Source organism: Oncorhynchus clarkii, chromosome 29 (genome assembly GCF_045791955.1).
Source record: "Oncorhynchus clarkii lewisi isolate Uvic-CL-2024 chromosome 29, UVic_Ocla_1.0, whole genome shotgun sequence".
Lineage (NCBI taxonomy): Eukaryota > Metazoa > Chordata > Actinopteri > Salmoniformes > Salmonidae > Oncorhynchus > Oncorhynchus clarkii.
Window position 1 is genome coordinate 21,694,846 of NC_092175.1, and position 21,584 is coordinate 21,716,429.

A 21,584-nucleotide genomic window follows, 5' to 3' on the forward strand; every position below is an offset into this window, starting at 1 on the left:
ATGGAATCATGTAGTCAATCCGGAACATTTCAAGAACTTAGAAAGTTTCTTCAAGTGCAGTCACAAAAACCATCAAGCTGATCAAGCCATCAACCATCATGATGAAACTGGCTCTCATAAGGACTACCACAGGAAAGGAAGACCCAGAGTAACCTCTGCTGCAGATGATAAGTTCATTAGAGTTACCAGCCTCAGAAATTGCAGCCCAAATAAATGCTTCACAAAGATCAAGTAACAGACACATCACAACATCAACTGTTCAAAAGAGTCTGCATGTTGTTGCAAAGAAACCACTACTAAAGCACACCCAAAATAAGAAGAGACTTGCTTGGGCCAAGAAACACGAACAATGAACATTAGACTGGTGGAAATCTGTCCTTTGGTCTGAAGAGTCCAAATTTGAGTTGTTTGGTTCCAACCGCCGTGTCTTTGTGAGATGCAGAGTAGGTGAATGGATTATCTCTGCATGTGTGGTTCCCACTGTGAAGCATGGAGGATGAGGTGTGATGGGGTACTTTGCTGGTGACACTATGTGATTTATTTAGAATTCACATCTTGCTGTGATTGGGAGTTCCATAGGGTGGCGCACAATTGGCCCAGCATCGTCTGGGTTTGGCCAGGGTAGGCAGTCATTGTAAATAAGAATTTGTTCTTTACATACTTGCCTAGTTAAATAAAAAATACATTAAAAAAATATATAATTTATTTTTAACAGGACAATGACCCAACACACATCCAGGCTGTGTAAGGGCTATTTGACCAAGAAGGAGAGTGAGAGTGCTGCATCAGATGACCCAACCTCAACCCAATCGAAATGGTTTGGGATGAGTTGGACCGCTGACTGAAGGAAAAGCAGTCAACAAGTGCTTAGCATATGTGAGAACTCCTTCAAGACGGTTGGAAAAGCCTTCCAGATTAAGCTGGTTGAGAGAATGCCAAGAATGTCATCAAGGCAAAGGGTGGCTACTTTGAAGAATCTCAAATATAAAATGCATTTTGGTTAGTTTAACATTTTTTTGGTTACTACACGATTCCATATGTGTTATTTTATAGTAGGTGTTTTCACTATTATTCTACAATGTAGAAAATAGTAAAAATAAAGAAAAACCCTTTGAATAGTTGGTGCGTCCAAAGACAGGTATTGTATATATTGTGGTGTCATTGGAAGGTCCCAAAAAATTGTCAAAGACTCCAGTCACCAAAGTCATAGACTGTTTTCTCTGCTACCACACGGCAAGTGGTAACAGAGCGCCAAATCTAGGTCCAAACAGCTTCTACCCCCAAGCCATAAGACTGCTGAACAATTAATCAAATGCCACCCAATTAATCAAATGCCAAGGCTGCTACTCACTGTTTATTATCTATGAATATTCACTTTACCCCTACCTACATGTACAAATGACCTCGATTAACATGTACCCCTACCCTGTACAGTGGCTTGCGAAAGTATTCACCCCACTTGGAATTTTTCCTATTTTGTTGCCTTATAACCTGGAATTAAAATGGATTTTGGGGGGGTTGTATCTTTTGATTTACAGAACATGCCTACCACTTTGAAGATGCAAAATATGTTTTATTGGGAAATAAGACAAAAAAAAACAGAAAAATTGAGCGTGCATAACTATTCTACCCCCCAAAGTCAATACTTTGTAGAGCCACCTTTTGCAGAAATTTCAGCTGCAAGTCTCTTGGGGTATGTCTCTATAAGCTTGGCACATCTAGCCACTGGGATTTTTGCCCAATGCTTAGTGGTGTTGCAGACTCTGGGGCCTTTCAGAACAGCTGTATATATACTGAGATCATGTGACAGATCATGTGACACTTAGATTGCACACAGGTGGACTTTATTTAACAAATTATGTGACTTCTGAAGGTAATTGGTTGCAACAGATCTTATTTAGGGGCTTCATAGCAAAGGGGGTGAATACATATGCACCCACTACTTTTCAGTTTTAAATTTCTTTAAAAAAATGTAAACAAGTTATTTTTTTAAATTTCACTTCACCAATTTTGACTACTTTGTGATCTGCAAGGCATATACTATTAGAATTTTTCAATCTCTCTGATAGGAGAATCTCGAAAAAAGCTCATTCATCTTATTCTCGAGTGACTGGACATTTGCCAATAGAAAGGAGGGGAGTGCTGGTCGATATTCTCTTTGTTAAAATTTCACCCGGATGCCGGCATGTCTCCCGTGTCTACACCTGAGCTGTTTTGGGAGCCAATGAAATAAAGAAATGGGGTGTGGTGTATTTCATTCAGAGAAGGATTCTCCCCCACAATTGATTACCATCTGGTTTTAAATGCCAGGTCCTTCTCCCCAGGATATAAGTGGCATCTGGGACTTAATTAATCCAGACCAGAAATGTAGGGCCTCCCGAGTGGCGCAGTGGTCTAACACATTGCATCACAAGTGCTAGCTGTACCACTAGAAATCCTGGTTCGAGTCCAGGCTCTGTCACAGCTGACTGTGACTGGGAGACCCATGGGGCGGTGCACAGTTGGCCCAGGATCGTCTGGGTTAGGGAAGGGTTTGGACGGCAGGGATGTTTTTGTCCCATCTCGCACTAGCGACTCCTGTGGTGGGCTGGGCGCAATGCACACTGACACGGTCGCCAGGTGTACCGTGTTTCCTCCAACACATTGGTGCTGCTGTTTTCAGTGTTAAGCGGCATTGGGTCAAGAAGCTGGGTTGCGTTTCGGAGGACGCACAGCTCTCGACCGTCGCCTCTCCCAAGTCTGTACGGGTGTTGCAACGATGGGACAAGACTGCAACTACCAATTGGATACCACGAAATTGGGGAGAAAAAGGGGTTAAAAATATTACAAAACAGACCAGAAATTTAAAACGCTTCAGAGACCGCCCGTCAAATTAATATTTATCCACTTTTTAACTCATAACATTTCTCATAGTCTAATGTTTCCCTATTTCATTGGGAATAAATATAATTAGCTCATTAGCTAATTATTCATTAGAGCAAGGCTCCTCTGCTCTTTAAAACCGCTACAAGAGAGAACAGGATTAATGAAAAGTAGCTGGGTGTACTTTCCATTATGACTAGTCATCTGTTTGCATTGTAGTCTTATCCATAGTTTGTACTGCATTAATATTGTAGTCATTTAGTACTTAGGCCTCAAGTAATTTCTACCTGGATTGTGATATTTCCACAGTATCTTTTTCACATGGTCAAATAAAACCAAAGAATTAACAAAGACACGAGTTCGACTGAATTCCATTCAGCCTTGGATTCTTGGAGCAATGTCTCAATGCTCCACATCAATACATCCATCCTGACTCTCGGAGAGCATCAGTGGGTAGCTCGGCACTACAGGAATTTGCCCCAACCAAAACACTTTGCATAATTATCAGACTCCATTATTCATGAGGTCTGACAGACACTTCCCCGTGTTGCAGGAACTCATCATTAGCCCGATACAATAACTCATTAGATTTATTCTGCAGAAACTCAATCTAATCACTCATACAATGATACATTCCCTTCGTTAATGTTCTCAAAAGTTATTATGTAGTTCCTGGTGTGATGTTAAATAGTAATTAAGACGGATTAATCATTCAGTATGCCTGCGCTCCCAGCGGAAGAAAACAATCACTGCTACACCTCAGTTGGTTGGGTTTGTTTTACCCCTGACACTCCTGAGTGAAAATGGGCCTATACGGATATGGCCAAATTGAAATGTTTTTAACAGAAGAACTATAAAAAGCATATGCATGACCATGGTAGCAATTGAAAGAGAACACTTTGGAGATTATGGGGAAATTATCAGACCTAAGGTGAGGACACAACAGTTCACCTGACACAAGACTGAATCCAAACTTTGCACTGTTGATTTTATGTGCATTTTACATTTACTGTACTTTTCGCAACATTTGTCAATAACGAAATCTGAAAATATTCTGTATACATTCAGTAATATAACATAATATATTTATGAATATTAATGGAAATTTTAGAGTAAGGTACACGATAATGAAAAATTATTACAGGGTTAGAGTGAGAGGTCTAACTGGTGTCTCCAAGTGGCAACACACCTCTCCAAACTGTGCACAGTGCCTAAGTAATTTCAAGGCAATTTTATGACTCAAAGAAAGAGCCTTCAACTATGTGATTTTTTTTTTTTAGCTTTCCTAGTTTTGTGATTGAGGAACTGAAGCAAGGACACTTTCGTTTGGAACACAGCCTCCATCACCATCACACAATAACTGTTGATGTTTACACAATCCATAAATGTTCCATTATAAATCTCAATCTGGGTCAGGTGGGCATAATTTGATAGCTAGCCATGTCATAAAATATGATCTTACAGTGTTAGGTTTTCAAAAGGCACTTCAGACAAACAAATGGTCATTTTGGTGTGGATAGAATGGACTCATGAGTGCACTCAAGTATGCCGCTGCAAAGTTTCTTCACAATATGACAAACATAAGCTCATTTTGTTCAGGACAACCCAGGGTATAACGCATGTCATCCTTCTAACTGTGGATCATAAACGTTGATACTGTAAATTAAATTAGTTTTAGTGAAGTGAAGCACACATTTGGACTACACGGGTGTGTAGTTTGCTTGTTGACGTCAAAGAGGTATTTCTTATAATCCTCAAAGTCTCATTTTTCAGAACACATCAACTACTCTCGATGTACAGCATTTCCCTCACTCAGACAACAACAAATATGCAATTAGCAGGAGGGATAGGGGCATCCTTTCCCGTGCGGTGCTAAAGTTTATATCAACTGTCAGTCAAAAACCCATACAGAGCTGTGAAGCGGAGAACCTGAGCTTTGACGTCATGAATAGCATGTTACTATACAGCCACTGCGTTCCAATTTTGCTGCTTATCAATGACAAAATCTGCCATTTTCAACCCGTATATGGGATGACAGGGGCTGTGAGTGGAAAGGGCTACAGCAGAATTATCTATTTTTCACTGAATAACATTAATAGACATCCTTCCACAGCAGAGTTGCTTTATCATAATATACAAAGGAGATACAGTACTGCGGCAATGTCTACAATAAGTATCTGTTTAATAACAGAGAAAAGATCTATAGTGGATCATTATTCCTTCCTAGTCATACAGTGTTCATTGTTCACTATGCGCAGACTGTGGTCTCAAGTCAAAGTTTTCAAGAGTAGGTAACTAGAGCATGAAGGGCATTTTCATGTGCCTGCAACAGGAGTTAATTTGCTGGGCCCAGATGTCCATTCACGCAGCTGACAGCTATATTAGTGAGGAGAGATTAGACATGCTTGTTTTTCACACTCACACACACACAAAGACCTTCACAAGACGCATACAGTCACCTCCAAAATAATTTTGGCAACCCTCGCTATGCCCCCAAAGGATAACTATGTCCCCAACCACAGGCATTGAGTGGTCACTGAATGGTTAGATGAGCAGGAAAACGATGTAAACCATATGACATGGCCGTAACAGTCATCTTAACCCAACTGAACACTTATGGGAGATTCTGGAGCGGCACCAAAGACAACGTCATCCACCACCATCAACAAAACACCAAATTATGAAGAATGGTCCCTCCAATAGAGTTCCAGACACTTGTAGAATCTATGCCGAGGTGCATTGAAGTTGTCCTGGCTCGTGGTGGCCCAACACCCTTCTTAGGGATCAACTCCCGATTTGACAACATCCAGTGAACTGGCCAAATTCAAAATAAATTATTTGAAATATTTAACTTTCATACAACCACAAGGGCAATACTCCAAATTAAAGCTTTACTTCTTGTTAATCCAGCCACCGTGTCAGAGTTCAAAAAGGCTTTACGGCAAAAGCAAACCATGCTATTATCTGAGGACAGCACCCCATCAAACAAACACATGACAATCATATTTCAACCCGCCAGAAATAACGATATAATTCATGCCTACTTTTGAAGAGCTTCTTCTGTGGGCACTCCAATATGTCCCATAAGCATCACAAATGGTCCTTTTGTTTGATAAATTCCGTCGTTATATCTCCAAAATGTCAATTTATTTGGCACGTTTGATGCAGAAAAACACTGGTTCCAACTCGCCCGACATGACTACACATGATCTAATAAGTTACCTGTAAACTTTGTCCAAACATTTCAAACAACTTTGCTAATCCAACTTTAGGTATTTTTTAACGTAAATAATCGATACAATTTAAGACGGGTTAAACTGCGTTCAATAACGGATCAAATTAATGTGGTGCGAGCTTCAGGTCGCAACAGTATACTTGGCTATCCACCCAGATAGGAAATGGCTACTTCTTCATTACTCAAAGGAAAAACATCAACCAATTCCTAAAGACTGTTGACATCTAGTGGAAGCAATAAGAACCGCAAGCATGTTCCTTAGAAATCTAGATCCACATTGAAAACACTGTCACCTCAACAAACAAAAAAATCCTGGATGGTTTGTCCTTGGGGTTTCGCCTGCCAATTAAGTTCTGTTATAGTCACAGACATTATCCAAACAGTTTTAGAAACTTCAGAGTGTTTTCTATCCAAATCTACTAATCATATGCATATCCTAGTTTCTGGGCCTGAGTAGCAAGCAGTTTACTTTGGGCACGCTTTTCATCTGGACGTGAAAATACCGCCCCCTAGCCTAGAGAGGTTTTAAGACACTCTGCGTTGGTGTTTCCTTGCCTGGTAGTGGATGCAAGCATATCTTGTCTCCACGCACAATGAGGAAGATGGTTCAGTTGGAGAATTACAGAACTCAGTCGCATCGAGTTATTAGACACAACCTCAATGCCAATAGGCTCTCTGGAATAGTTGCCATATAAAAAGCTTTTATTGAGAGTGACCAACAAATATAAATGCCTGGAGTTTGCTAAATAGCATTGGCGGAAATATAATTATTTGGCCACGCAAGCCACCTTTGGGGTTGGCGTCGAAATAAGGATGCATTTATAGAAAATAACATCATACCTACTGTAAATGATGGTGGTGGATCTTTGATGTTATGGGGCTGTTTTGCTTCCACTGGTCCTGTGACCCTTGTTAAGGTCAACGGCATCATGAACTCTACCAAGAACCAGGACATTTTAGCCAAAAACCTGATTGCCTCAGCCAGGAGCAGGGCCATAGCCAGGGTCAGAGTTTTAGTGAGGGGGTGGGGGTGGGTGGGCTCATTTACTGAATTTCTATAAAATTTAAAAACTCTAAATGTTGTTTGGAGAACATCAAAAACCAGCAAAAATGGCCCCAGACATTATCACATTGGCTGCTGTAGCTTCATTCACCTTGATCTACAAACAAATATCCTAGTAGCTATACAAATAGCCACTACACACTGCCTCACATTAACTCAGCACTGGGACCAAAAACTATAATTTAATACTTACAGAGGGAACTGTTAGTAGTAACAGTATTTTATAAACAAAAGGTAAAGAAATACGTTCGCTTTAGAGAACACATTTTTGAAGAGAACCCAGTTTAAAGCAAATTTACTGCAATTCTACACATTTTGCCATGTTAATATGATATCTGAGTGAGAGTGACTAACAAAATACATGAGGGACCCCTGGAGGTGCGTGCCCAGTCGGTAATTTGGCCATGATTACTACAAGTTTACTGTAGATAGCTGGCTAGACTAACTAGACTAATGTAATAATCTAAAAATGTTTTACTTGCATGGGCTAACTGAATGACTGTCAGTGAGTGATATACAGGTAACTGCCAAAATAAAGGAACCATCAACATAAAGTGTCTTAATAAGGTGTTGGACCAACATGAGCTAGAACTGTTTCTGGAAGTCTATCGTGACACCATTCTTCCATGAGAAATTCCATAATTTGTTATTTTGTTGATGGTGGTGAAAAAGCTGCCTCAAGTGTTAAATTGGGTTGAGATCTGGTGACTGAGATGGCCATGGCATATATAGTATTCATGCTCCTCAACCCTGTGGACGGGGGCATTGTCAAACTATGGGGGAATAGCCATGTTAGACACAATAATGCCCTGCCCAGCATTTTTATACAGGACCCTAAGCATGATGGGATGCTAATTGCTTAATTAACCCAGGAACCACACCTGTTTGGATACACCCTTCAGTCCAGAGCCTCAGTCCTGAGCTGCCCTTCAGTCCGGAGCTGCCCCTAAGTCCAGTCCAGTGGGGCCCTTTAGTAGGGTTGCCAGTCCTAGGTTGGTGGCGAGGGTCGCCGCTTTAAAGAGGCCACGGAGGTGGGCGAAGAGGCGCACTAGAACTTTGGTGAAGTGGGGTCCACGTCCAGCGCCAGAGCCGCCACCGCGGACAGATGCCCACCCAGACCTTCCCCTATAGGTTCAGGTTTTGTGGCCGGAGTCCGCACCTTGGGGGGACATAGTTTGCTTTGTATGTTTCTATGTTTTGTTTGGTCAGGGTGTGATCTGAGTGGGCATTCTATGTTGTATGTCTAGTTTGTCTGTCTCTGTGTTCGGCCTGATATGGTTCTCAATCAGAGGCAGGTGTTAGTCGTTGTCTCTGATTGGAAACCATATTTAGGTAGCCTGTTTTGTCATTTTGGGTTGTGGGTGATTGTCTATGTTAGTTGCTTGTGTCAGCACATTTCTTATGTAGCTTCACGGTCGTTGTTCACTTATTGTTTTATTCAGTTTACTTCATGTTTTCGTCATCCATTAAAATGATGCATTCACACCACACTGCGCTTTGGTCCGCTTCTTACGACGATCGTGACATGCTGATGCTCCAGATACTCAACTAGTCTAAAGAAGGCCAGTTTTATTGCTTCTTTTATCAGAACAACAGTTTTCAGCTGTGCTAACATAATTGAAAAAGGGTTTTCTAATGATCAATTAGCCTTTTAAAATGATAACCTTGGATTAGCTAACACAACGTGACATTGGGACACAGGAGTGATGGTTGTTGATAATGGGCCTCTGTATACCTATGGAGATATTCCATAAAAAAATCAGCCTAATAGAGCTACAATAGTCATTTACAACATTTACAATATCTACACTGTATTTCTGATCAATTTGATGTTATTTTAATGGCCAATTTTTTTTACATTTTCTTTCAAATACCAGGACATTTCTAAGTGACCCAAAACTTTTGAACGGTAGTGTAATTTGTTTCCCTCATTTACTCAAGTACTTCCATTATTTTGTCAGTTACCTGTATATGAGGAAAACTGCTGATGAACAACCATGTTTTGAAATTGCACCTTGTGTATTCTACTATTCTAACTCATCAGTCAGTTGAGACCCCGAAGTTTCGAAAAAACAATGATCATGATAATTATTGAGGTCCGGAAGGCTGAAACTTGTTCAGAAGTGAATCTGCCAGCAAGACAATGACCCCAAGCACACATCAAATCCACAAAGAAATGGTAAATTGACAACAAAATAAAAATTTGCCATGGCCATCTCAGTCTCCGGACTTGAATCCCATTGAAAATGTAGTTTGAATTGAAGACCACAGTCCATAAGAGCACTCTGAAGGATATTAAGGATCTGGAAAGATTATGTATGGAGGAATGGTCTAAGATCCCTCCTAATGTGTTCTCCATTCTCAAAACATTAAAGAAAAAGGCTCAGTGTCATTATTCTCGCAAGGGTGTGAGGGTGCACAAAGTAGCTAATCTTTTTGTTAAACAAAATCTCTTTCTCTCAGCAAGGGCCCGATTTCGTTTTAGGAAATGTAAGCCTTTCCTAAGCACACCTTTCCTACGCACTTCTCAGTAGTTGGTTTTACCTTATGCAGGTTCGTAAACAGGCTTTGCAGGCCCACGTGGTTCTCTTGCACACTCTGAATACATGTAATTAAACCGCTGAAAACCATCCCACTTGCTGGCCTACAGACTTTTGTGTGGAGTTTTAATTCAATAAGGGTTTCAGTACATTTATCTTAAGCCTTCCCTTTAATTGCAATTTTGGAGTTAGGAAAGTATGTATGAATCACAAAAAAAATAGTTTGTTAGAGCTTTTACACATACAATATATTGATGAATAAAAAATACAGTTGTTTGATTCATCCTGAAAGTTGTCATATTCAGGTGCAATCCATGACATATTGGAACAATTTTAAATAAGGGTTGAACAATCATACAAATCTACCCTATTCCTCACTAGTTATGGAACTGTATGACAAATGTCCAGTCATTGTGAACCGTGCGCCAGGCTCCAGGTTTAACTTCATAGGTGTGGTCTGAGCTCTGTACTGATTCAAATAGGCTACATGTCCCAAATTATTGCACAACGCTGGCCTAATATGATCCACTAATGCCAGTGACCCTTAGGAACAACTACACTGATGTGACAGAGGAAAGAAAAGTAAACGGAATGGAATGATGCAGAGCCCCCATCTGTTTTGAGCTCCACATTTTTTATAACAAAAATAATGAAATAACAAAAATGGGGTGGGGGTGGTTGCCTGTTTTGCATGTTATTTTGGCGTTAATACGTGTCACATATCAGTTCCCAAACAATGTCAAACTAAGTTTAAATATTTTTTTTGTTAATAAAGCCTCCATACAAACATGGTCTGTTTTTTTCCTGTCTTAAGGCAGCTCCAAAATGCAGGTGTTTCAGCCTAGCTCAGTGCTTTCTGTGGTGGTGGGGCAGCCAGCGGGAAATATGGAGCGTAGGGGTTGGTAATGTTCTCAATGTTCTGTCAATCATGGAGACACTATGTCACTGCCAAATCTAAGGGCAGAGCTAAAAACTTCAAGCCCCTTGGGTGCTGCCGTAGAGTTACATTAGAAGTGCGTATCCAAGAAGGCTCAAGGTCATTGGCCACAGATAAAATATGTAAAATCACATTATATCTACAGTAGCTTTGATTGGGCCAACATCATACTTTCAAAATCTTAGCTAGCACTCATCATGAATCAAGTCGACAATCTACTGGCAAATCCAATCATATGATGAGAAATAATTAAGTGAATTTATAGATACGTTGTATCAGTGCTCATCGGCTATTGGATATAAACATTACACTCATTCAACAATGAGTGGTTGGAAAGGAATCAGTGGCTATCTGTAAACATTTCAAAGCAATCACTAGCCTTCTATTAGTGGAGTGGGTGTGTGGGTCTCTTTTTCCAAGCGTAAAATGATAAACATTTATCATTGGCCATGCTGTCAATCCTGCATGAACTCAGAACTGGGATATCTGACTTGAGTGAGATCAAGACAACTGGCAACTCAGGAAAAAAATGTAGCTCCGACTGGGAAACTACGTTTTGAACGGTCATCCAACTGGGAATTGTATGTCGTGAACTCAGGCCTCTTTCTAGAGCTACGACCTGATGATCACTGAAGTCATCATGTTTGGACCTTGTATTTATCCGAGTCTTGAAAGCAACATATATCCAGAGAATACCAGACTTTGATGACAAACCGCCGCGACACCTTCCTGTTCAAGTGAGCACAGCACAACAAGGTGAGTCCAAATGTCTTGTATGCTGCTGCATAAATTCTGTAATATGTCAGGGAGATATTTATACTGTAGCTAAGAAAGTAATTATGAAGTGTAAGTTGTGTTGTAAACTGTTAGTAGCCCTTGTGCCTCACCCTAATAATTTGCTCTATTTTCCACTCTTAATTTTGCCTACTGTTCTGACTTGGTGGTGCACATGTAGCCTATAACCTGTTTTAGAGAAATGTAATCATTGAATACTGTAAGAGCTTCATTGCTTATAGGCCCCCTTTATTTATCCTACGGTTCTGACTTGGTGTACAGGGAAAACACTTTAAGAATGGCCCATGTTCTGAATTATGTCGCTATACATTTCAGAAGTGCTAAACAAATATTTATATTGACTATGTCCGTCCTAGCTTGCTCATTAAAATGTTCATCGAAATTGCCTCTTATCCTCTTGTCGTCCCCTTATGCCATAGTACAGTATATACATCTCAATTGTCTGAAGAAACCACATTTGTTTAAGCAAGTCAGCCATATCCGCTATGTTTTTTTTTAAAGGCAGTAGATTAGGCTGAATGAACTGTTTCGCTGCCAGACAAGGCTCCGCTGATAACCAGGTGTAGCATTGGTAAGGTGTTCGGACTGCTGTTGGCTTTTGGGACAGATTTTTGTGGGCACCGTTTGTCACCGTTATAGTGCAATTAATGTATTGTTTAGTGTTGTGTATGTAGTGGCTTTACTGGCATGCATCCTCCCAAAACCCCACCAAGATTTACATGCAAAAATTGCCACTGGTCATGTTGATATGATTTTCAGTTTGCTTCCATATGACTGGTTTCACATTGGTCTCATAAGGGAAAACTATTCTAAATTGCAATATATATTTACAATCCCCTCCTCCAAACAGATGACTAATTTACCTGGCTCTTATCAATAGCTCTTATCAACTTATAAATTACAGGGACCGGAAGGTTCACGCGACCTTATTCATGGTTTCCTCATGCGTAAAAGTGGTGAAATTAAGTCAAGGTCAGAATTGGGCGTATCTGTAAACATACCTCCGCTACACTTTAATTTCTTAGATCTGCACCCGAACGAACGAATAGCGGGTGAATAGCATGCTATTCAAGGTCAGAATATGCATAGAGAGAAAAGTGGATAAAAAGGGAATTAAGGGATTTTTTTCCATTCAATTTATCTCAGTATTTGTATTATTATCTTTATTAATGGTGACAGTCATTTTAGAGGTGATTGTACATGCATGCCACATGCACACACACACAGAGCCCACACAGCCCGCACACAGTCCCTCTGAGAGTCCCAGTCTTCTGAAATGATGCCACCGGAATTGAGCAGGGAACATGTACTGTCCTTTCACAAAGGCATGTTGGCTCCGAGATGAATTGCTGTAACCCAAATGGCTGTAGCCTCTCTACTGTGCAGCCACAATGGCAAGTTCCCACTGTCACGCCCTGATCTGTTTCACATGTCCCTGTGATTGTCTCCACCCCTTCCAGGTGTCGCTTATTTTCCCCGATGTATTTATCCCTGTGTTTCCTGTCTCTCTGTGCCAATTCGTCTTGTATGTTTCTAAGTCAACCAGCGGTTTTCCCATTCTCCTGCTTTTTGCATTCTCCTTTATCTTGTCCTCACGGTTTTGACCTTTCGTTTCTGGACTTTGTACCTGCCTGCTTGACCATTCTGCCTGCCTTGACCACAAGCCTGTCTGCCACTCTGTACCTCCTGGACTCTGATCTGGTTTTGACATTTTTGCCTGTCCACGACCATTCTCTTGCCCACCCCTTTGGATGAATAAACTTTGTAAGACTCCAACCATCTTCCTCCTGTGTCTGAATTTGGGTCTCACCTTGTGCTTGATACCCACTCCATTTTATCTGGTCAATTTGGTGTTCTACTTCAGAACCAGAATTCAACTTGTAATTAAATCTATTCATCACCAGACCACTACTGAGTGATAGGCCGTCAAGATATAGAAACCGCACTATGGAGTAATTACCTTTTTTTCCCCAGTTAAAAATAGAGAAAATATCGCCTAGCAGCACCAGCTTTCTAAAACAACCAATACAAATCATCCCTCTACCTGTTTGTTCATAGGTTCGATAATGCCTCTTAAGGCCTCTTGCTAGGCCGTCTTTGTAAATAGAATATGTTCTTAATGGACTTGCCCGGTTAAATAAGGTAAGATCAAGTGTTTGGTGAATGTAGCTTCCTGAGAAAGGTTCTGAAAGAACATTATTCAATATTAACTGTAAGGCACGGTAAGTGACACTGCTATAGAACTCAACATTATTCTCCACATTCTCCTCAGTTCAAGCTGATTCAAACGCATGTCCTAAATAATTGGCATTGTTATAGTAATCTTATTTCTGGGATAGGAACTTTGCAGTAGAAAGCACAGATGTACACTATTGCCAAGGGAGTGATCGACTCTCAATTAGGCATCTACGCCAGAATAACGAATTCATTTCTACCTGTCGCCATGTTACATCCATATGTTAATGTTGTGACAATTAGTACATGTACTGTATCACTTATGGACCACACACTAAAGTAGTTTTCAAACAATTATAAAACAAGAAATTGTTGGAAAGTGGCTTTTATCAATGTTGCCTGCCTATGCACTATTATGGAATATACAACGGATGGGTCTAATCCTTGCTGTCTATCTCTCCGACATTTGCAACATTGTTTCAATATTCAAATTCAATCTCTAGCTGTCCCATAGTAATTGTAATGACCCTGGGTTTATAAGTGCGGATATCGACTCTGCCACTCGAGCAGGCTTTTGGGGCACAGTTGATAGCGCGCTGGACTTCGGGCTAGAAGGTCGAGGGTTCGAGGCCTGCTCCCTTCCTGTTTTATTACATAATGAACGTGCCGGGACGAGACAGACTTGCAGCGTTTCATAGCCAGTCTAAATCATTAATAGGCTTGCATAATTTTTATGGATATATACAAAGAAATGTCAATTGAAAAAAGGTACAGCCATCTTTCCAGCTTCAGTTTGAAGTGATTGTGTTATCTGTGTTGTTGGCTAACTCCTCTGAACAACAATTCTGACGAGAGAGCACATTTTCAATGCCAGGCTAAATCACGACTCATTAGCTCATTGTTATGGATATATCCAAATAAATGTATCTAGAAAACAGCTTATGCAAATGCAGCTACTTTGCTGTTATTCTGCCTGACGTGACTAAGTTAGCCGTAGATGGGATAAGAACGTTGCCAACCAGTATGGCAATGGAACATTTAGAATGAAAGACTAGGTCGAGTTCATAGACTGAACGACTGTGTCACGTCTCTGGCAACCGAACCAATAGAACAAATGACCAGCCAGCCGACTTGGGTAGATACACTAGATTTCTGTGGGGATTATATCTTGTGGAAGGATGACATAGTATGAAAAAATTCATCAAAATAACGTTTTTAATGAAAATATGTCAATCACTATCTGAATATGTTGGTAACCCGTTGTATTAAGTGATAATGCCCTCGAATCCGGTGTTTGGAAGATATATTGGCACGGTATACCGTCCCTTGACTTCAGCTCGGGCCTTACAACACCCGTGCCAATATATTCTCCAAACACTGGCTTCTCGAGCATTATCACTTAAATATACAGTGTGTCAGACCGTGTTAGATTGAACCAACAGCCACTTAGTTATTGACATAATTTGCTGAGGTCAGTGACGGCATTTGTGCTGTGGCTAGCAGTTCTCTGTTGTGAGATGACAGGTTACATCTACAATGCTATGCACACTAACATGACCCAAGTGACACCTGGACATGACCGTTTTGAACATGAAATAAAGTGTGTGTCTATCAATCATGTTGTAATTCCAGAATGAAAAGTAAATGGTAAGACTCCTTATGGAAATTGGGAAAGAATGATAGACAAATTGCGTTTAAGGTGTTTGCTAACGGAAGAATTTGCCGTAAACCAGAGATCTGACATTTCAACAAACAAATACAGAGGTGCTTTTAGAAGTAAACTGACCTTAGATCAGGTCTCAGGAAATAAATATCCGCCCACACATAGGTATCTTTAAAGGTAAACTGACCTGACGTCCCCAGGGTCCTCTGTCACCAGCACGTCAGTCTTGCAGCTGGCGATGGGGTTGATTGACAGCTCCACCGGTGGCACCACAAAGCTCTTACTCACTGGCAGCCACAGACCCTGACCCAGGCTGTAGGATGACCTGCGTTGACACAGAGACAACGAGATGCTTAAGTGTCAAAAAAGACGACAACGTGCTCAGCCTCCATACTAAACAGTAAGCTAAATATAAATCAGTCAGCATTGTGACAGCTGGTAAGAGCTTGTCCTTTTGACGTAGAGCCAGTGTCATATTTTACAGTTTTTCTTTGTTGTCAATGCCATCTGGATTGATAGCAATGTGAAGGTGGCACCAAAATGCATATAATTAAATAATGTTTAGAATTAAACTAAAAAGCTAGTGCTTACATGAGGAAAATTGAGATAAGATGTTGATCCATGCTACTGTGCACAATGTTAAATAAAATTCTGACCACCTGACCAATGCTATGCGAGTTCCATCAGTATCATCCGTCACTCAAAAGTGCTACAGCAGTAGTGCTAGTCAGCAGTTCTACCACGGAAATGAACGTTATACCATATTACACAAAATTATCGTCATTAAACATTTTACATCCAGTTTATGACTGTTAATCTCTGTGTGTAAACTCTAAGTGTGCAGTTTGATTGCTGATCAAGCACAAAATGTTATCTGAAAAACGTGGGTCATTAGCTAGAGCTGCAAATTATTCTTTCTACTAATGGACCTGGGAATATGAAGTGAAAATGTACTAAATTGTGGGCTCAATCAAAACTGCATTTCCATTCATTATCGGTGAATAAGAACCACAACCATAAATAAGGAAAAAACGTCTTGAATACAAAGGTAATAACTACATTTCAGAGAATTGTATTAAAATCTAATGTATATTGTGTATCATTATCAAAGACTGAAATATATCTACTATGAATCATAACATCTGCTAATGGTTTACTCAGCGTCGCTTAGGGTGGCTGTCATGGGCCTTATGACTGACGTTAAACCCTTGCCATCCCAGAATTATGATATGGGGACTTCAGCCAATATCTAATTTTATAAGCTCTTTGTCAGTAGTCCTTTAGAGAGGTGCTCGGAGGAGTGGGCAGCGTGCCACCGGCCTTGACCTGGGATATAGACAGGAACACAATGATTCAGGCCTGATCAATAGTCATATCCACTCATAAATAAGACACTGACGGCCAGTCCCCCGCTCCCTCCGACCTCTCACTCTGGAGCCCATTGATCGGCCCCTGCTCCTCTCCCCATCCATCACACACACCGGTAAGCTTTACCAAAGATGTGTGTATGTTTGTATGTGTGCTGAGTGTGTGTGTCTGTGTTGGTGGTGCTAGTGTGTGCATTCAGAAGAGAAGCAGATCTCAGGTAAGTAAAATTAATATGAATTATTCTCAAGGTTTCCCCTCCCCTCCTAAACGTCCACACCAGGCATTTGATGACATCAGGGAAAACAGCTTCTACATGAAAAGTTGCGTATAGATCTGTAGGGATTCTGACAACAGTGTGACTGAAAGGCGAGATGTGAAATATAATGATGCATCTCATCTGCAAGGCAGTGGCTCCGAGCGACAAATTCATCATAGGATTTACGATTATTCTGCAGTGCCATAATAACCCACAGTCTCATTTCAAAGTGTTTACTCTTTCACCCTTAACACACTTAGTCTAGTTTTTTGTTGTTGTAAAACACCTACTCTGGCACCTCTTTCTGAAGTGATCATGACCTTCCCAATTAGAACACACCCAGAAGGGACAAAGAAGAAGTGGAAAGTAGAAAGCAGGGTTCTGTAGCCCTTGAAAGGCTCTAGTGACTGGCACAGCTGCATCTACCTGTGTGGTGCTTTTGTGTTAACACTACTCAGGAAAATGTCAGAGAGAATGTCCCTGTCAGGAGAAGCCCTGGCACAAAGACGGGCACTAAAAGCACTTGAAAGCACTGTCCATAACATTCCCTCTGGCTATTTCTTAACAGGGCATCACACTGTACATACAGCTGCCTCTGGGGCAGCTGTGTGTATGCGTGCGTATGTGCGTGCGTGTGTGTTTGTGTATTGTGTATTGGTGTGTGTGTGAACTATTGTGCTCAGAACAGGCACAGAGGCAGGTGTATGGAGAAGACAATTGCATGGTCCCAGTTTCCATAGTGTGTGTTGATGGCTGGTAGTGTATACATCCCTGGTTCCCTGACTTCAGTGTAGTTGACTGGAAATACATTATTTTGGCAGACCACCAGCTAAGCATGCAGGCGAGGGTGCTTGGATTCACATGTGTCCTCACCTGAAGATCTTTTCTGGAGCTTGCTCCCCTGTGACGAGGTCATAACCCTTCTCCAGGTTGGTGTAGGGCCAGGGACTGGGGAGAGAGCAGGGAAGCACATGTATACAGTATATACTGAACAATGCACATTTATTAACACACTCCTTATACATTCATGCAAGAACAAAACATGCAAAAAGTTAAGTTAATGCAATTCTCTACATTTCTAAAAGTCAGAGGCTAAAAATGCTAATACACCATGCAAAACATGTTACTACATAAGTGAGTTGACATACAGTACCTGCACAGTACAAACCAGTTGCAAGGTCATGCTTTACAATTTTGTATGGCTTAATACCAAAGATTATCCTCCATTGCTCCTGAATTGGTGAAGAGGGATTGGATCTGTGATTGGCAGGTAAGGACTGAGTCCAACTGATGATGGGGGATTTACATAGCTAATAGGGGCTGGTATTTTATTTGCCCAGCTGTTGAGCTAGTTGAGTTCATTTGCATGCAGTCCGAGTCAGGAAGAGGGCTTGCACTTGACTGGGCACATGGCGAGGTGATGGAGGCCTCATCTCTCTCTCTCCCGCTCTCTTTCTCTCCTTATACTCACTATCATACCCTCTCCCTCGCTCCATCTCCTTTCCTTCCCCTCTCACCCTATGTTTCCCTCCCTCGCTCTCTCACTCTTCCTCTCCTGTCCTCTTCTCCTTTTGTCTCATCAGTGAGGTGACAGTCCGTGTGCAGGGCAGAGCCGGCTGGACTTACCCTTCGTTGCGGCCCCAGTCGCTGCGAACACAGAGGTGTTTATGCACTGGGTCGGGAGAATAGCCCTCGTGACAGCTGCATTCTCCTGCAGGAAGGGAGGGAACAAAGTGACAAATATATTAATTTATCCACGTGTCTTCCAGGGCCTCCCTGCTCATCCATCAGCAGGCAGGCCCTGTCCAATAATCAGTTGGCACCGGACATAGTTTGGCAGCTACTGCTCAACCTCCCGCCCCTTCTCTAATTATAGCTAGCCTCACCTCAATCTCTACCTCAGACATGCCGGAACTCTAAACTGAAGTCAATACGCCCACCTAAAACCTTAAGACTCCCTTCTCCACCCTGCCATGTTCTGATTAACAAAAAAAAAGTCACAGTCTTACCATTCTAGAGACAGTTTGACTTTTTTTATTAAAAAACACCAGTTTAAAATATAAAAAATCCACTCGGAGGCCGTGACTACACGTGACACTTACATGTGACTTCTGCTATCAGAATATGTATACTGAATTGAAAACCAAGGTCTAGACCAAAGGGGGGAAAGTAAGGCCCATGGACTGTATCCGGCCCTATTTTCTCCCCAATTTCGTGGTATCCAATTAGTAGTTACAGTATTGCCCCACTTCCAGCTGTCATACCGCTAAGGAAGAAGACGCGTTCTGTCTACTAGAGATGAATGTACTTTGGTGCGAAAAGTGCAAATAAATCCCAGAACAACAGCAAAGGACCTTGTGAAGATGCTGGAGGAAACAGGTACAAAATGATCTATATCCACAGCAAAACAAATCCTGTATCGGCATAACCTGAAACGGCGCTCAGCAAGGAAGAATCCACTGCTCCCAAACCGCCATAAAAAAGCCAGACTACGGTTTGCAACTGCACATGGGGACAAAGATCATACTTTTTGGAGAAATGTCCTCTGGTCTGATGAAACAAAAATAGAACTGTTTGGTCATAATGACCATTGTTTTGTTTGGAGGAAAAAGGGGGAGGCTTGCAAGCCGAGGAACACCATCCCAACCGTGAAGCACGGGGGTGGCAGCATCATGTTGTGGGGGTGCTTTGCTGCAGGAGAGACTGGTGCACTTCACAAAATAAAAGAGCATGTGGAAGGAAAATTAGGTGGATATATTGAAGCAACATCTCAAGACATCAGTCAGGAAGTTAAAGCTTGGTCACAAATGGGTCATCCAAATGGAACATGACCCCAAGCATACTTCCAAAGTTGTGGCAAAATGGCTTAAGGACAACAAAGTCAAGATATTGGAGTGGCCATCACAAAGCCCTGACCTCAATCCTATAGACAATTTGTGGGCAGAACTGCAAAAGCGTGTGCGAGCAAGGAGGCCTACAACCTGACTCAGTTACAACAGCTCTGTCATGGGCCAAAATGGGCCAAAATTCACCCAACTTATTGTGGGAAGATTGTGGAAGGTTACCCAAAACGTTTGACCCAAGTTAAACAATTTAAAGGCAAAGCTACCAAATACAAATTGAGTGTATGTAAACTTTTGACCCACTGGGAATGTGATGAAAGAAATAAAAGCTGAAATAATTCTCTGCTATTATTCTGACATTTCACATTCTTAAATAAAGTGGTGTTCTTAACTGACCTAAAACAGGGAATTTTTACCACGATTAAATGTCAAGAATTGTGAAAAACTGAGTTTAAATGTATTTGGCTAAGGAGTATGTAAACTTCTGACTTCAACTTATTATACTGAGATCATGTGACAGATCATGTGACACTTAGATTGCACACAGGTGGACTTTATTAGCAAAGGGGGTGAATACACCACTTTTCAGGTTTTTTTTATTTTAAATTTTAAACAAGTTATTTTTTTCATTTCACTTCACCAATTTGGACTATTTTGTGTATGTCCATTACATGAAATCCAAATTAATGTTTTAATTACAGGTTGTAATGCAACAAAATAAAAAATTGTCAAGGGTGTTAATACTTTTGCAAGGCACTGTATGTTGAAGTATCCTGCCATTCTTAGGAGATTGTCTATCCTTTACTAGGCCACGTACATTTACAGCTGCAGCTGATAACTCGAGGGTTATGACCCTCACCCAACAGGGCAAAGTCATGACACATAACATAATTTATCCAATAGATACTCTTGTTTGTAACTTTTGGACTAATGATTACACCCTAGATCAGCTAGATGCACGCAAGATTGTGCAGAGTGTTATTGAATGTGTCAATGTCTGTCACCTTGATCACTAACATTTCTCTCGACCTGTGCACCTACGTTGTAAACTTTAATTCATAGGCTAGGTTGTAGCAACTTCATGATGGGAATAGGGAAAATGTGAGTATGTAGTAGCCTAAACCTCTCAATGTTACATTGAGTTGGGTGAATAGAATATGAATGACAGTCATCTAATCTGCTGTAATAGAAATAAGGCCATGCTCATGAAAATAATAATTGTCCTCCTTCATCTTAAACGGCACCGACCGGCACTGATCTGTAGGAAGTTAAGGATTGTGGTACCATTATAAAGAACTATGTAACCTTTAATTGTGGTACATCTGGGATTTATTGATTTGATGTATACTTGAAATGGCCGGACTACCCTTTTCTGATGCATCCCTCTACTATAAACACCCATTACAATTTCACTTTGGACCCGACATTTTCAAAGGCAGAAAGAAACCATTCAATGTATAGCTTGTATGTTATAACAAAAGCATTGATATGGTGACAACAGAGCCTTTGTCAACATAGATTCAATGACATAGACTGACCAGGTGAATCCAGGTGAAAACTATGATCCCTTATTGATGTCACTTGTTAAATCCACTTCAATCAGTGTAGATGAAGGGGAGGAGTCAGGTTAAAGAAGGATGTTTAAGCCTTGAGACAATTGAGACATGGATTGTGTATGTGTGTCCTTCAGAGGGTGATTGGGCAAGACAAAATATTTAAATGCCTTTGAACGAGGTATGGTAGTAGGTGCCAGACGCACAGGTTTGAGTGTATTAAGAACGACAACGCTGCTGGGTTTTTCACACTCAACAGTTCACCTGTGTGTATCAAGATTGGTCCACAACCCA

At 41.1% G+C, this 21,584-nt stretch overlaps 1 protein-coding gene across 1 annotated transcript in view; it reads right to left on the reverse strand.

The window, feature by feature from the left end:
* Positions 1-21,584, reverse strand: part of LOC139388322 (astrotactin-2-like) — a 472,647-nt gene that overhangs the window by 244,253 nt on the left and 206,810 nt on the right. The window contains exons 8-10 of the mRNA XM_071134926.1: positions 18,521-18,605; positions 17,768-17,842; positions 15,458-15,595 (exon numbers count right to left, since the gene is read on the reverse strand). Of these exons, the coding sequence (XP_070991027.1) occupies positions 15,458-15,595; positions 17,768-17,842; positions 18,521-18,605 (298 nt within the window). The remainder of the gene's footprint in view (positions 1-15,457; positions 15,596-17,767; positions 17,843-18,520; positions 18,606-21,584) is intronic.